Source organism: Coregonus clupeaformis, chromosome 15 (assembly GCF_020615455.1).
Source record: "Coregonus clupeaformis isolate EN_2021a chromosome 15, ASM2061545v1, whole genome shotgun sequence".
Lineage (NCBI taxonomy): Eukaryota > Metazoa > Chordata > Actinopteri > Salmoniformes > Salmonidae > Coregonus > Coregonus clupeaformis.
Genome location: NC_059206.1, coordinates 62,681,801 through 62,698,137, shown reverse-complemented (window position 1 = coordinate 62,698,137; position 16,337 = coordinate 62,681,801). Strand labels below are relative to the sequence as shown.

The 16,337-nt window shown below is 47.2% G+C and overlaps 1 protein-coding gene across 1 annotated transcript in view; it reads left to right on the top strand.

Moving 5' to 3' along the window:
* LOC123492686 (predicted GPI-anchored protein 58) overlaps positions 1-14,517 on the top strand; it is a 33,684-nt gene extending 19,167 nt beyond the window's left edge. Inside the window, exon 6 of the mRNA XM_045225468.1 lies at positions 13,445-14,517. Within this exon, the coding sequence (XP_045081403.1) occupies positions 13,445-13,555 (111 nt within the window). The 3' untranslated portion in view covers positions 13,556-14,517. The remainder of the gene's footprint in view (positions 1-13,444) is intronic.
* The last annotated feature ends 1,820 nt before the right edge of the window (positions 14,518-16,337 follow it).

The window sequence follows — 16,337 nt, the reverse complement described above, 5'->3', positions numbered from 1 at the left end:
TCTCTCTGTCTCTGTGTCTCTCTGTCTCTGTGTCTCTCTGTCTCTCTGTCTCTCTGTCTCTCTGTCTCTCTGTCTCTCTGTCTCTCTGTCTCTCTGCTTCTCTGTGTCTCTCTGTCTCTCTGTCCTGTGTCTGTTCTCCTTTGCTTCTCTGTCTCCTTCTCTGTCTCTGTCTCTCTGTGTGTCTCTGTGTCTCTGTGTCTCTGTGTCTCTGTGTCTCTCTGTGTCTCTCTGTGTGTCTCTGTGTCTATGTCTCTGTGTCTATGTCTCTCTGTCTCTGTGTCTCTGTCTCTGTGTGTGACTGTAGGTGTGTGTCATTTTCATAAGGTGACGATGTGGAGACATACAGTGGAAGACCACAGGTAGTTGTTCCTTGTCAGTGTGCATCCTATCTTCACACACTGACACGTTGTCTTTAGAGAACTGAGAATACATAATACATACATCAATAGAACTGAGAATATTCTAGAAACCAGGCAGCACTAGTCTCCACAGTACAACTGTTCTGTCTCTACTGTCATGCTGGGCAGCAGTGTCCCTCCCTGTCTTCCTGTCATCCATTTGAGTTGCTTAGTGAGCAGCAGAATGTGAAACAGTGAACACTATGGCCTTATCTGTCAACCTGCTGCCTGAGGCAGTGGCACTACAATAACAGGCTTCCCTACATAGTGAAGTATGATCTGCCCCTGTTCCTCCACACTGCCCCTGTCACCGTCCAAAGGAAGAGATGCAGAAATAGACAGAGAGAGAGAGAGAAAATAGGCAAGGAGATCCATGTCCCTTAGCTGGCTGGCTGTCACTTGGTGTGTGTGTGTGTGTGTGTCCTGACTCCTTCAGCAGCAGTCTAGTCCTGTCACTGTCAGGCCGTAATGGAGCTGCCTGTGGGACAGCACTTTATTATCTCAGTGGTACTGTCAATAGCAGAACCATCAGTCACTGGGCTGTGTGTCTGTCTACTGTGTCTGGCTCTAGGCCACAGCTGGCACCACCACTCACCGCCCGGGCCAGGTCACTGTCACTGTCAACACCACACCAGCCAGCCTTAGGCTCACTGTCACTGTCAACACCACACCAGCCAGCTGCAGCTCACTGTATCGCTTTTCAACACCACACCAGCCAGCCAGACTCACTGTCAGCACCACACCAGCCAGCCAGCTCACTGTTGCACTTCAACACCACACCAGCCAGCCAAGGCTCACTGTCACTTTCAACACCACACCAGCCAGCTGCAACTCACTATTACAACACCACACCAGCCAGCCGGGCTCACTGTTACTGGTCAACACCACCAGCCAGCCAGGCTCACTGTCACTGTCAACACCACGACCAGCCAGCCGAGCTCCACTGTTACTGTCAACACCACAGCAGCCAAAGCCAGGCTCCTCACTGTCACTGTCAACACCACTTACCAGCCATCAGGCTCACTGTCTCTGCCACACACCACACCAGCCAGCCAGGCTCACTGTCACTGTCAACACCACACCAGCCAGCCAGGCTCACTGTCACTGTCAACACCACACCAGCCAGCCACACGTCAACATAACAAGGACAGAGGTAGAGGCCCTGACACAGTGGCTAGTTTAGTGTGTGTGTGTGGACGTGTTTAACTATAGTGGGGACCAGAAGTCCCTACAAGAATAGTAAAATAACAAAAAAACTGGGGACATTTTGTTAGTCCCCACGAGGTCAAATGCTATTTATAGGGGGTTTAGGGTTAAGGTTAGAATTAGTGTTAGGGTTAGAATTAGGGTTAGGGGTTAGGGTTAAGGTTAGGTTTTCTGGCTTAAGTTAGGGTAAGGAGTACGGGTTGGTTTAGGGAAAATAGACGGAATGGGACTGAATTGTGTGTCCCCACAAGGTTAGCGCGCAGTAAGCAACACTGTGTGTGTGTGTGTGTGTGTGTCGTTGATGCGTGATTTTGAAAGCGGATCTATTGTGTTTTTAGTGTTGGTGTGGTAGATGTGGTGTGTATGGGTGATGGTGTTTGAACGCTAGTGTGTTCATGTGAATACTTTAATAACACCACTCTCTACTGATAGCTACAGTACAAGCACACTTAGCTTTCAAAGAAAAGTGTTCTGGTTATCTGCACAAGGCCAGATCTTTATTATCTTGTCACCCCTCACTACTGCCCCACACGTCCTCTCACAGACAAATGAAACATTGCATCTCATTTCCTCCTCTCTCTCTCTCTCTCCCCCTCTTTCCCTCTCTCTCTTTCCCCCTCTCTCGCTCCCTCTCCTTCTCTCTCTCTCTCGCTCTCTCTCTCTTTCTCTCCTCTCCACCGGTGGCTTTTAATGAAATAAAGCCAAATATCTCTCAGTAGAACGCCATCTTAGGCTCCTACACACACCTACCCAGCTCCACTGGTGTTCCCCTCCTCTCATAATAATTTACTAGCCAGGGGGCCCCAGCCCCACACCAGCCACTACACCCCCATGAATAACACAGCACTAAGATGTAGTGTCTGAAGATGTGCCCTGTGCCACAGGGTGTCTAGCCAATCACCAGCCCAGGGAGAATGGGGTTGAAATGGCCCAGGCCCATATTGATTTAATTGCCTTGGTTTATTTGTGGCATCCTAATTATTGACTGGAGCTGAGTTTAATGGGCCTGGCTTTATGAACACGGGGAAATGACTGCATATATGGGCTTCTGCCTCCCAAATGGCAGCCTATTCTCTATTTAGTGCACTACTTTTGGCCATTGCCCTATTGAAAATAGGGAATAGGGTGTGATTTGGGATTTGTAATGGGCTTCAATCTGCAGTTTGTTTGGCCCATAATGAACTGCTCCCCGTCCTTCCCTAGATCATCTTTCTCACTCATTTTAAAGCTACATTCTGGAATTCGGGAAAACAACAAAACAGAAGCCCTGTTGAATTGAAATGACCATTGAACAGAGTCCCAGATCACAGACTGTAGCTTTAACCTTCTACTCAACCCTCCCGACATCCAAAACAAAACATTGAAAAAGTCGTCGGCGCACTGCCCTTTACGATCGCCGATTGGGAGGACGCTCAGGTTTTACTAGAGGGTGGCGGAAGCTGGTGTGATATTGAGTCGTAATATTTACCCTTCAGTACCCTCGGGGGAGGTGTTTGGTTGTTATAGGCTCCGCACTGTGTCAACCCAGGGTCCATTAAGAGAAGATTAACTTAATAGCTTTACTGTAGTGTACTCTACATATCTGGGCCTGTACTTCAATCAAGGCCCCTTAGACAACAGTACTTTAACTGAGACTCAGCGATATGACGTTGCCACGAGCAGCACCGCAGATATGCAGATGAGCGCGATGCAAGACTTTGCTCTCACGCAGTCACACGGAGTATCTGCATGGGGGCGCTACACACTGCTACAACGTGATAGCTATGGGACCAAAACATCTGAGAAGTTTACGCCTCGATCACACCAACAGCGTCATTGCGCAAAATGGTACGCAGCATCATCTGGATATGTGTGCAACAAAAGTTCAACATTCACCTTCTGCTAACATTTCTGTCAAGCCGTCTACGCATACAGTTTGACGCATACGTTCGATAAATCCAACGTATGCACCACACAGAACGCACTGCAACTGCCTTTGCAACGCAATGCTGCAAGGCAAACGCAGCGTTCCTTTGGAAATGAATGTACTTCTGGTGTACCAAAACGCAATGACGCTGCCGTTGTGATCGAGGCGTTAGCCTCACGCTTCAATGCTCCTAGTTGTTGCGGAATTCGACCCAATATTCCTGTTTACTTGGTGCATGGCTGAGTCTACCTGTAAACATTGATGTTTGTTGAGACTGTCATGTCACCCAGACTAGCGTCCTGTCCAAGGGGTGTACTTGTACATCAAGCTGCCTCACGCTACAGAAAACAGCAGACCGGCTCCTGCTCCTATGAACAGTTCCAGCTGACACAGGCCATGGCATGTGCAAGGCTACATACTAACATACTCAACCAACATCATTATAACTTTTGAGTCAAGCACCGCCATGCCCAAACAACAATATTACCAACTTCTCCAACTTGTTTGTTTGTTGTCAACGCTGGCGTAGCAATGGAGGATATCATCTGCAGTTATTCTGCAGTAATGACAAGGAACAGCGATGAGCTCCAGCTAGTGTTTTTCCTTCAGAAAGAAGTGACTCTAATTAAGCCTTGTTTAATGATTGGGCTAATTAAATCAGCAGTGACTGTGTTGTGTGAAGGGGGGGAATTCTCAGCCTTTGTACTGTAAATGTGTCACTGGGACTTGTTGGGGGGGGGTGGGCAAGGCAGGGATTGGGGGGCCCTAGGGGAGGTGGGCGATGGGGTTTGTGTGACGAGGAGAGACCAAAGTAGACTATGACCTTCCTCTCTGTGTTTACAACTACTGTGATCACAAGCTACATAGTGTATTCATACAAAGACTCTGTACACTAATAGAGTTTGGATTGAGTTGGCCAGTCAAGATTATTCTGGAGCTGTATTACTTTATTTGCCTTAGTGATCTACACTGGCCGACTTTGTTGAAGTAGGCACACAAAAGGGAATTGATGCTAAAGGGGACATTCTACATACAGTCGGCTGTTGGATAGGGCTTGGGCCTCATTGAGTAATGTTACCCTGTTATGATGGCTCATTGGATGATGTTAGCCTGTTATGGTGGCTCATTGGATAATGTTATCCTGTTATGATGACTTATTGGATATTGTTAGCTTGTTATGATGGCTCATTGGATGATGTTAGCCTCAGTGGAGGCTGCTGAGGGGAGGACGGCTCATAATAATGGCTGGAACGGAGCAAATGGAATGACATCAAACCATATTTTTGATGTTGTTGATACCATTCCACTATTCTGCTCCAGCCATTACCACGGGCCCATCCTACCCAATTAAGGTGCCACCAACCTCCTGTGGTTAGCCTGTTATAATGGCTTGTTGAGTAATGTTAGCCTGTTATAATGGCTCATTGAATAATGTTAGCCTGTTCAAATGGCTCATTGAATAATGTTAGCCTGTTATAATGGCTCATTAAATAATGTTAGCCTGTTCTAATGGCTCATTGAATAATGTTAGCCTGTTCTAATGGCTCATTGAATAATGTTAGCCTGTTATAATGGCTCATTGAGTAATGTTAGCATGTTATGATGGCTCGTTGAGTTATTTTAGCCTGTTATGATGGCTTGTTGAGTAATGTTAGCATGTTATGATGGCTTATTGAGTAATGTTAGCATGTTATGATGGCTCATTGAGTTATTTTAGCCTGTTATGATGGCTTGTTGAGTAATGTTAGCCTGTTATGATGGCTCATTGAGTAATGTTAGCCTGTTATGAGGGCTCATTGCTGAAGAAAGTCAAACTTCTGTGAAACAGCACCATAACAGTCAAGTCATCATGATTTGTCATAGGATGACACACTTCAGTATACTGTACAGTATCGTATGTTTCTGCCAACAGGTATAAAAGTGTTTCAGCAGCGTTGCAGCATCCTTTTGTATGGATATAACCTTAGTATATTTATACCTGAATTGTGTCTGTGATGATCACCTCATTTCCACTCCTAATGAGTGAAAAACAAAGGCCTGCTGTAGCGTTCCTGAAGCGTTTAATCTGGGCTGTATTTAGGTCAGGTCTAACAACGCAGGTTGCACAGACCTGATGATGTTTCCCAACAACATATCAACTAAAAAATAAAGGAGAGATTTTTAATTACAGTATCTATGGCCCCAAGTGTCCAATTCCCTTTCATATCAGTCTCCCAGGGCTCTAAAGTGGAGAATAGAAAGTAACACGGCAACGAGACAGAGAAAAAGAGAGAGAACCGTAATTACCAAGGAGAAGAAGAATAGACCGCTTTGGTGATTTTTCTTTTTTTTCTTCCTTTACTCACCTGAGCTGCCGATGAGTTTTTTTCTTTTTTAATCTGCATGTGACATATTCATTATCGGGATAATCAAATGCAGACTTTTTTTTAGTAGGTTTTGTGTGTTGTTGTTTTGTTCCTTGTTGTTTATTCCCCGTTTTGATAACTTTGATTTCAAACAAAAGTGAGCAGATCAAAGATCACAGTGTTTCCCTGTGATCATGTTAAGTAGCTCCTCTCTCATTCACTCAGCTCCTTCCTTTCCCCTCGGTGGCCTAGATTGGAGGCGGCTTATCGACGCTTTACAAGTGACGGTAAAACATATTGTACCATTTCAGTGGTGTATGGAAGTGGCCTGGAGAACAAGCATTGAATCTAAAGCATTTTTAAATCAATCAGTCCATCAATCAGTCAATCACATTTCTAAGAGGTAAAGATATGAGGAATGATTTGATACATACAGATGTAGGATCTTAATTTGATCTTAATTTGATCACCCTGTTGCAAGAGAACTTTCCTGCAATGCAGCAAATAAAACGTGTTGTTACCTCTCCTTTTTCTCTGTCATCCCCTCCCTCTTCCCATTTCTATCTAGACAGCCACACTAACACCATGCATGTCTACCTCTACTCTCATTGGGCCTGGAAACCTGCTAACCTGTTCTGAGGGAGAACAAAAAGCGTCTGAATGATCGATCGGTTAAGGGAGGTGTTGTGTACGTAATGGCATCTAACGCACAATGGGAGCCCCGGTGTTGTACCGCGAACGGCTACCCCGCCTCCAGCGGCGCCCCAGGCTCTGGAATAACAGTGTCATTTAATTGGTCTGGTAAAACCACCTTTACGTCACGCCCCTGGCCCCCCTTGCATTGTCTCTCAACACACACACACGCAGACTTTCAACGCGGATAGCTTAGCACGTCAGCGCTAACACACCAGGGCGTGTTAATGAAAACGTATCCAGACAATCGCTCTGGTCTGCGGGGCCTGTTGAATAGTGATGAGGGCTAGGGGGAAGGTGTCACAGGCTTTGGTTTTTTTTCCATGTATATTTCGGGGTTGGACGTTAGCATGTTGGGTGCACAGATTGGTGTCACCTCGTTAGTCAGTATGTGTTACACCTGTGCTGGCTTGTCATCGCGTTAGTCAGAAGCCGTTTCACCTGTGCTGGCCCAGGTGATATTTAAGAGCGGCTGGCCCTGTGCTCCAGTTGTCTTGAGAGATGTGGAGGGTCAACACCTTTTGTTCGTGCTCCCTATTTGTGTTCTAAAAAAACGATCCTTTATCTGATCTTCCATGTTTTCATTTTGTTCCACTTTTTGGTTTGCTTCCTGTCTTTTAAGTTTGGTGTGGGGTTTGATTTTGTTTGCCTCTTCTTGGTCAAATTAAGGGGGCGCTCCTGGTGGATGTCTTTTCGGGCCCAGTTGTTGTTGCTAGTTAACAATTGTTGGTTTCTTGCTGGGGAACATTTTGTTACGTTCCCCAGCAAGAAACCAAAAATGGTCACTCAAACAGAAGGTGGAACTAACAAAGAGTCACTGACAATGACCAAAACAGGTTCTAGGAGGGGCTGTGAAAAACACTCATGGGGGTGTCCACTGAAAACGTGCTAGCTGCCCCAGGGGCCCGGGCCCCTGTAAAGCAGCAGTTACATGGTAATGACAGGCCCTAACGGTCCCTCTGGTGCCATTAGAGAGAGCGTGTGTGTGTGTGTCACTCCAGGGCCTGTGTGTGCACCTGCCCCAGGTAGCAAAGTCTGTGTTTGATCTCACTGTCTGTCACAAATGTAACCCATGCGGCTGCTGAGGAACGTTCTGTGCAGAAGTACAGAGGCCCTTTTGACAGAATACAAACAGCATACAAACCAGATAGGTGACCTCTGTGAATAAGGAAGGTTGTGTTTATGTAGACTATGAGTTACACAGACTTACACCAGACTAGACTGAGGTACACTTCTCAATCAGTATGTTTACCTTTGTTACCTCCTCTCTCCCATAGCCCCGTGCTGTAGCATCTCTTAATACTATATTTGACTGTGTAGTTGTTTGTTTGCTTAGTTAGTGGCTGTACGTGTACTGTAGTTAGCTGATTAGAGCAGTGGTGAGGAGCTGAGCTGTGATTGAGACGTCTCAGCAGTGGGAGAGCAGGCTCAGAGGAGCAGAGAGACGTCTCAGCAGTGGGAGAGCAGGCTCAGAGGAGCAGAGAGACGTCTCAGCAGTGGGAGAGCAGGCTCAGAGGAGCAGAGAGACGTCTCAGCAGTGGGAGAGCAGGCTCAGAGAGCAGAAGATACGTCTCAGCAGTGGGAGCAGGCTCAGAGGAGCAGAGGAGACGTCTCAGCAGTGGGAGAGCAGGCTCAGAGGAGCAGAGAGACGTCTCAGCAGTGGGAGAGCAGGCTCAGAGGAGCAGAGAGACGTCTCAGCAGTGGGAGAGCAGGCTCAGAGGAGCAGAGAGACGTCTCAGCAGTGGGAGAGCAGGCTCAGAGGAGCAGAGATATGTCTCAGCAGTGGGAGAGCAGGCTCAGAGGAGCAGGGAGACCTCTCAGCAGTGGGAGAGCAGGCTCAGAGGAGCAGAGAGACGTCTCAGCAGTGGGAGAGCAGGCTCAGAGGAGCAGAGAGACGTCTCAGCAGTGGGAAAGCAGGCTCAGAGGAGCAGAGATATGTCTCAGCAGTGGTAGAGCAGGCTCAGAGGAGCAGAGCTCTGTTTGATGCACTCAGCACTGGGACCTTCTCCCTCTGGTCTACACAGGTGCACGCTGCACACACACATAGAGAGACACACATACACACACACACATACGTGCATGCATGTGCAAGGCACTTAACCCTAATTGCTCCTATAGGTCGCTCTGGATAAGAGCATTTGCTAAATGACGTGTGTGTGTGTGTGTGTGTGTGAGAGAGAGAGAGAGAGAGAGAGAGAAAATAAACCGCTTGAATGTGTAACTTGTGTATAATGCCCCCAGTAAACCACTTCAAATCACTTTCAAGATCACCTGGTTATCTGACCGTGAAGTAACGAGAACCTTTAAGCTACGGTACTTAGTGATCATCTGGTTTATAATAATATGTTTCATGGTTAAAGCATAGTACCATTTTTAAAGAGTTTTAGAGCTAAGGCAGCTTCAGTCCACTACTTAAATCTGGCCACAGTGAGATTTTTTTTTAAACTACAGGAATGAATAGGTTTCCCAGCGTTTCAGAGTGGATGCATAGAGTTGATGTGAATATTTATGTGTGATATATCTTCCTTTGATCGCCTGGGCCTGATTTCAATAAAGTCCTTGTGTCGGTTTTGAGAGGCGAGAGCAAAAACAAAATTAGCCGCAGCGCTAAGGTTAAGACTGCCCCCTCTCTCTCTCCCTCGCCCGCAGCAAGGAAACCACACACACAGTGAGAGAAACCCAAAATATTCCTCCACTGAGTGCAACTCTCATTAGTCTAAAATGTCTTCCTCTCCTTTCGTATCCAACACTGAATGTTCACTCAGAGAGAATGCTGAGTAGCGGGACACCAGTCAAAAATCATGGGCATTAATATGGCATTGGACCCCCCCTTGCTGCTATAACAGCCTCCACTCTTCTGGGAAGGCTTTCCACTAGATGTTGGAACAATGCTGCGGGGACTTGCTTCCATTCAGCCACAAGCATTAGTGAGGTCGGGCACTGATGTTGGGCGATTAGGCCTGGCTCGCAGTCTGCGTTCCTATTCATCCCAAAGGTGTTCGATGGGGTTGAGGTCAGGGCTCTGTGCAGGCCAGTCAAGTTCTTCCACACCAATCTAGACAAACCATTTCTGTATGGACCTCGCTTTGTGCAAGGGGGCATTGTCATGCTGAAACAGGAAAGGGCCTTCCCCAAACTGTTGCCAAAAAGTTGGAGGCACTGAATCGTCTAGAATGTAATTGTATGCCTAGCCCAACCCATGAAAAACAGCCCCAGACCATTATTCCTCCTCCACCAAACTTTACAGTTGCCACTATGCATTTGGGCAGGTAGTGTTCTCCTAGCATCCGCCAAAACCAGATTTGTCCGTCGGACTGCCAGATGGTGAAGCGTAATTCATCACTCCAGAGAACGCGATTCCACTGCGCCAGAGTCCAATGGCGGCGAGCTTTACACCTCTACAGTTGACGCTTGTCATTGCGCATAGTGATCTTAGGCTTGTGTGCAGCTGCTCAGCCATGGAAACCCATAACAAACAGTTATTGTGCTGACGTTGCTTCCAGAGGCAGTTTGGAACTCGTAGTGAGTGTTGCAACTGAGGACAGATAATTTTTACGCGCTACATGCTTCAGCACTCGGCAGTCCCGTTGTGTGATATTGTGTGGCCTACCACTTCGCGGCTGAGCCGTTGTTGCTCCTAGACGTTTCCACTTCACAATAACAGCACTTACAGTTGACCGGGGCAGCTCTAGCAAGGCAGAATTTGTGACGTACTGACTTGTTGGAAAGGTGGCATCCTATGACGGTGCCACGTTGAAAGTCAGAGCTCTTCAGTAAGGCCATTCTACTGCCAATGTTTGTCTATGGAGATTGCATGACTGTGTGCTCGATGTTATACACCTGTCAGCAATGGGTGTGGCTGAAATAGCCGAATCCACTAATTTGAAGGGGTGCCCACATACTTTTGTATATATAGTGTACCTCAGGACATCCTAAAATAACATACAGTGAGGGAAAAAAGTATTTGATCCCCTGCTGATTTTGTACGTTTGCCCACTGACAAAGAAATGATCAGTCTATAATTTTAATGGTAGGTTTATTTGAACAGTGAGAGACAGAATAACAACAACAAAAATCCAGAAAACGATGTCAAAAAAATGTTATAAATTGATTTGCATTTTAATGAGGGAAATAAGTATTTGACCCTCTCTCAATCAGAAAGATTTCTGGCTCCCAGGTGTCTTTTCTACAGGTAACAAGCTGAGATTAGGAGCACACTCTTAAGGAGTGCTCCTAATCTCAGTTTGTTACCTTTAAAAGACACCTTTCCAGAAGCAATCAATCAATCAGATTCCAAACTCTCCACCATGGCCAAGACCAGAAAGAGCTCTCCAAGGATGTCGGGGACAAGATTGTAGACCAACACAAGGCTGGAATGGGCTACAAGGACCATCGCTAAGCAGCTTGGTGAGAAGGTGACAACAGTTGGTGCGATTATTCAAATGGAAGAAACACAAAATAACTGTCAATCTCCCTCGGCCTGGGACTTCATGCAAGATCTCACCTCGTGGAGTTGCAATGATCATGAGAACAGTGAGGAATCAGCCCAGAACTACACGGGATGATCTTGTCAATGATCTCACGGCAGCTGGGACTATAGTCACCAAGAAAACAATTGGTAACACACTACGACGTGAAGGACTGAAATCCTGCAGTGCCCGCAAGGTCCCCCTGCTCAAGAAAGCACAAATACAGGGCCGTCTGAAGTTTGCCAATGAACATCTGAATGATTCAGAGGAGAACTGGGTGAAAGTGTTGTGGTCAGATGAGACCAAAATCGAACTCTTTGGCATCAACTCAACTCGCCGTGTTTAGAGGAGGAGGAATGCTGCCTATGACCCCAAGAACACCATCCCCACCGTCAAACATGGAGGTGGAAACATTATGCTAAGGGAAGGACAACTTCACCACATCAAAGGGACGATGGACGGGCCATGTACCATCAAATTTTGGGTGAGAACCTCCTTCCCTCAGCCAGGGCATTGAAAATGGGTCGTGGATGGGTATTCCAGCATGACAATGACCCAAAACACACGGCCAAGGCAACAAAGGAGTGGCTCAAGAAGAATCACATTAAGGTCCTGGAGTGGCCTAGCCAGTCTCCAGACCTTAAACCCATAGAAAATCTGTGGAGGGAGCTGAAGGTTTGTGTTGCCAAACGTCAGCCTCGAAACCTTAATGACTTGGAGAAGATCTGCAAAGAGGAGTGGAACAAAATCCCTCCTGAGATGTGTGCAAACCTTGTGGCCAACTACAAGAAACGTCTGACCTCTGTGATTGCCAACAAGGTTTTGCCACCAAGTCACTAAGTCATGTTTGCAGAGGGTCAAATACTTATTTCCCTCATTAAAATGCAAATCAATTTATAACATTTTTGACATGCGTTTTTCTGGATATTTTTGTTATTCTGTCTCTCACTGTTCAAATAAACCTGACTGATCATGTCTTTGTCAGTGGGCAAACGTACAAAATCAGCAGGGGATCAAATACTTTTTTTCCCTCACTGTAAAGTGCTCAGCTGTTCCTTTTACATTATTGAGAAAGTAATCTGTTTTTAAGAAATGCTTTGTGGAAAACACTAAACATGGACCAACCCCTCTCTACTGCCCCTCTCTGGCCCAACCCCTCTCTGCTGCTCCTCTCTGGCCCAACCCCTCTCTGCTGCTCCTCTCAGGCCCAACCCCTCTCTACTACCCCTCTCTGGCCCAACCCCTCTCTACTACCCCTCTCTGGCCCAACCCCTCTCTACTGCCCCTCTCTGGCCCAGCCTCTCTCTACTACCCCTCTCTGGCCCAGCCTCTCTCTACTGCTCCTCTCAGGCCCAACCCCTCTCTACTGCTCATCTCAGGCCCAACCCCTCTCTACTACCCCTCTCTGGCCCAACCCCTCTCTACTGCCCCTCTCTGGCCCAGCCTCTCTCTACTGCCCCTCTCTGGCCCAACCCCTCTCTACTGCCCTCTCTGCCCAGCCCTCTCTACTGCTCTTTTTCTCTCTCTGGCCCACCTCTCTCTCACTGCTCCCTCTCTGGCCCAGCCTCTCTCTACTGCCCCTCTCTGGCCCAGCCTCTCTCTACTGCCCCTCTCTGGCCCAGCCTCTCTCTACTGCCCCTCTCTGGCCCAGCCTCTCTCTACTGCCCCTCTCTGGCCCAGCCTCTCTCTACTGCCCCTCTCTGGCCCAGCCTCTCTACTGCCCCTCTCTGGCCCAGCCTCTCTCTACTGCCCCTCTCTGGCCCAGCCTCTCTCTCCTGGCCCATCCTACTGCCCCTCTCTGGCCCAGCCTCTCTCTACTGCCCCCTCTGGCCCAGCCTCTCCTACTGCTCAGGCCCACCCTCTCGTCCTCCTTCACCATTCTCTACTGCCCCTTGGCCCAGCCTCTCTCTACTGCCCCTCTCTGGCCCACCACCTCTCTCCTCTCTCTACTGCCCCTCTCTGGCCCACCTCCTCTCTCCTCTCTCTACTACCCCTCTCAGGCCCACCACCTCTCTCCTCTCTCTACTACCCCTCTCTGGCCCACCACCTCTCTCCTCTCTCTACTACCCCTCTCTGGCCCACCACCTCTCTCCTCTCTCTACTACCCCTCTCTGGCCCACCACCTCTCTCCTCTCTCTACTACCCCTCTCAGGCCCACCACCTCTCTCCTACCCCTCTCAGGCCCACCACCTCTCTCCTCTCTCTACTGTACCACAATAACTACAAAGCGGCCCTCTGAAAAGATGCCAAGTGTCAAAAAGCACACTTTTTTAACTGTTCTGTGTTTTTTTCTGTCTTCTTTCTTTCTTTCCTCTCTTTCTTTCTTTCTCTCTCTCTCTCTCTCTCTCTCTCTCTCTCTCTCTCTCTCTCTCTCTCTCTCTCTCCCCCTCTCTCTCTCTCCCTCCCCCTCCCCCTCTCCCTCCACAGATCCCCTCTGCTGCTCTCCTAATGGAGGTGCTGTGTGTGAAGATGAAGGAGAGGAAAGTGCTGACAGAAGCACTGGCCGCGCTCACAACACCAGTCAGCGAAATCGTCTGACTCCCACTCCGGGGCTGAGGGCTGCGGCTGGGAAAAACTGTCATCCTCTCACTCTCCTCCTCTTCTCTCTCCATCCCTCCTTCGTGCCCAGGCCTTTCTTTCTCAGTGGGGGCTGAGTTCGCCGAGTCGACCTGAAGTTACTCTGTGTGTGTGTGTGTTTGTGTGTGTGTGTGTGCGCGCGTTCGCATGCATGCGCACGTGTGTGAAGTTGCCTCCACGCCGCGCTTCCAGAACCAATATTTACGAGAAAAGCGCTGTCGACTCACTCCGAGCCACTCGCTCACGCAGCGGTCTAGTGGCGTGCCGGGGCCCAGCCTTTGTAAATGAGCCCCCAACATCTGTGTTAGTGGTTAGCGCGCTCCATCTGCGAGACAGGGCCCTTTAGCGTCAGGCTAATTTACAGTACAGAGACAAACGCTCCCTCCCTTTCTCTCCCTTCTCCAAAAGCCATCCTGGGGTGATGATAACGTTATGCTTACGTTTTTACTTAAAGTTAGACATTAGTTTTTTATGGTTTTTTTATTTTTATATTTTCTGTAATTTATTGTGGATCTCAAGGACCCCAGGGTGCTGGGAGTGGGACCTGACCCAACAGTGCAGACTCAACGAAAGAAAAAGTACACTCTTAAAGTAAGAAGCAGAGATACTCTCTCTCTTCTTAGGATGTACTGGACTCTCCGAGCAAGTCCGCCACCTGCATTCCATTGACCATTTGGGCCGATTGGATTCCATTGTTCCTTTCACGTTTCAGTGACCAAATGCTCCAAATGTAAATTATATCATAAAATATGAATTTTGTGTGTTATGTTTGTTTGTTTTGTCTAGGTGTATTCTGAAATATGTTTTATTTCAGAATACTACTAGACATTTGTGTGTTCAGTTCATATTGTACTTTGCAATAGGTAATTATGTTATATTGTTAATTGATTTGAAACTGAATTTAAATAAAAGTGTGTTGCCAATTGTTTTATTTATACACTATGGAGTCAAGATTATTGATATGTCACATTAAAGTTGCACTATGCAGAAATCTCTCCGCCATTTCCTGGTTGCTAAAACTAATTTCAGTTTATGTGACAAAATATGCTAGTATAGTGTAGAGAATCATTGTCGCATCTAAACCGCTGTGAAATATATTTTCCAAAACCAAAACTATTGTTGTTTCAGCTGTTTGAAGCTGGTGTCCAAAAGACGCAAAAACTAAACTTCAGAACGGGAAGCATAGAACAGCGTGCACAGAACGGATCTACCGCTTCTTAGACTTGCTTTCAAGTAGAATGATAGATCTATAACTCATATTTCTGTTAATTTGATCAGGTTGCCCAAAAAGTTACATACCACTTTAAAGCCACTTTAAAACAAATATTATTTTCTTGACGCTTCATGTGCTGCAATGTTTTCATGGCCAGAATGTACTGTTGGGTCAGTGGTTTACATTAAGACCAAATCATTTGAATAGTTTTCATTTAACCGTTTTATATCCAGGCTAGTCTCGTTGAGATAAAAAAATATTTTTAAAGCGAGACCTAGAACTGTAACTAACAGAAAGACAGTAGTGCATCCATACTATGTCCTGCCTTGTTGACAGTGATGGACCACGATGCAGTTCCTCTATTGGACGGTCGGAGGCGGGGCTCCCTGTCTCCCAGATGATTGACAGGCGACTGGCAGACCATCAGCATGGTTTCCGACGGTAACGAGCGACCCCCACTGTTGACTTCATTAACGAGGGTCTTCAGTGGGCCACAGACACACAGCCCAGTGGTAGAGGGGGAGCACCCTTGACATACCTCTCCAGACTTTTATGTTTCTCTCTTCCTCTTCTTTTATTATTCATTGTGAATATCAATCAGTGATCTGGGTCTCCTCTGTCCTTGAGCAGGAGTCTTACACCCGAGACCACCACACGTCTCCCTCTCTCGCTCTCTCTGATCATGTCTTCCTCTCCTCCTTTCTCATCCCTTTGTTTTACTTTATTCCTCCTCTCTCTTTTTTAAAAGTACAATTAACAACCTTGTGTAAAATCATCCGTTCATGAATTAACAAGAAGTAAATCTACTTTTTATCCCACCCCCCTTTCAAATATATGCTAATAATGTCGTTTCTTCCTTTATCTTTCTATAATAAAGGGTGGATTAGCCCAGGACTGTTTCTCTGGCAACTCAGGGACCAATTTAGCTGCGATCCAGGGGAGCACTAGGCCCCAGTGGTTAATTACCATTCATTAACATAGTTTGCATCTTTTATTCTCCGTCGAATACCCAGGAGCGAGCTATTGTCAATATTTGTCCCATATAAATTTGTGCTTGGTTTCTCTCCCCAGTCACTGTCCTCTGGCGTAATGCTGCTAATGACAAACATTAATAACTCTGAGAAATCCAGTGTGCAGTGGGGATACAAGAACAGAGGAAGGAGGAGAGGGGGTACATGTAGCGTCGCACAAATTAGTATGGAGCCCCCTTTTATTCTCTCTCTCTCCGTCTTTTAATGCATAGTCAACATGTTTGCTTATACCCGTGCCATCCGGCCCTGCCTGCTTGACACTCAGCATCTATTTATGTGACATATTCAAATGACTACCCAGAAACCCCTTGGGTTTAATTAACCTGGCCTTGGCTCTCTGTGCTCCCCCAACCCCCCCAGTGAAGACATTAAGAGATCCTGAATACACCCTTGCCTAACCCTGTGCTAGCCCCCATACCACATACACGTCCGCACGCTCCCCCCATCCTTCGCTCTATAGGAATGGAGAATTAGAGCCATCCACTTGTCTTTTTTTCCC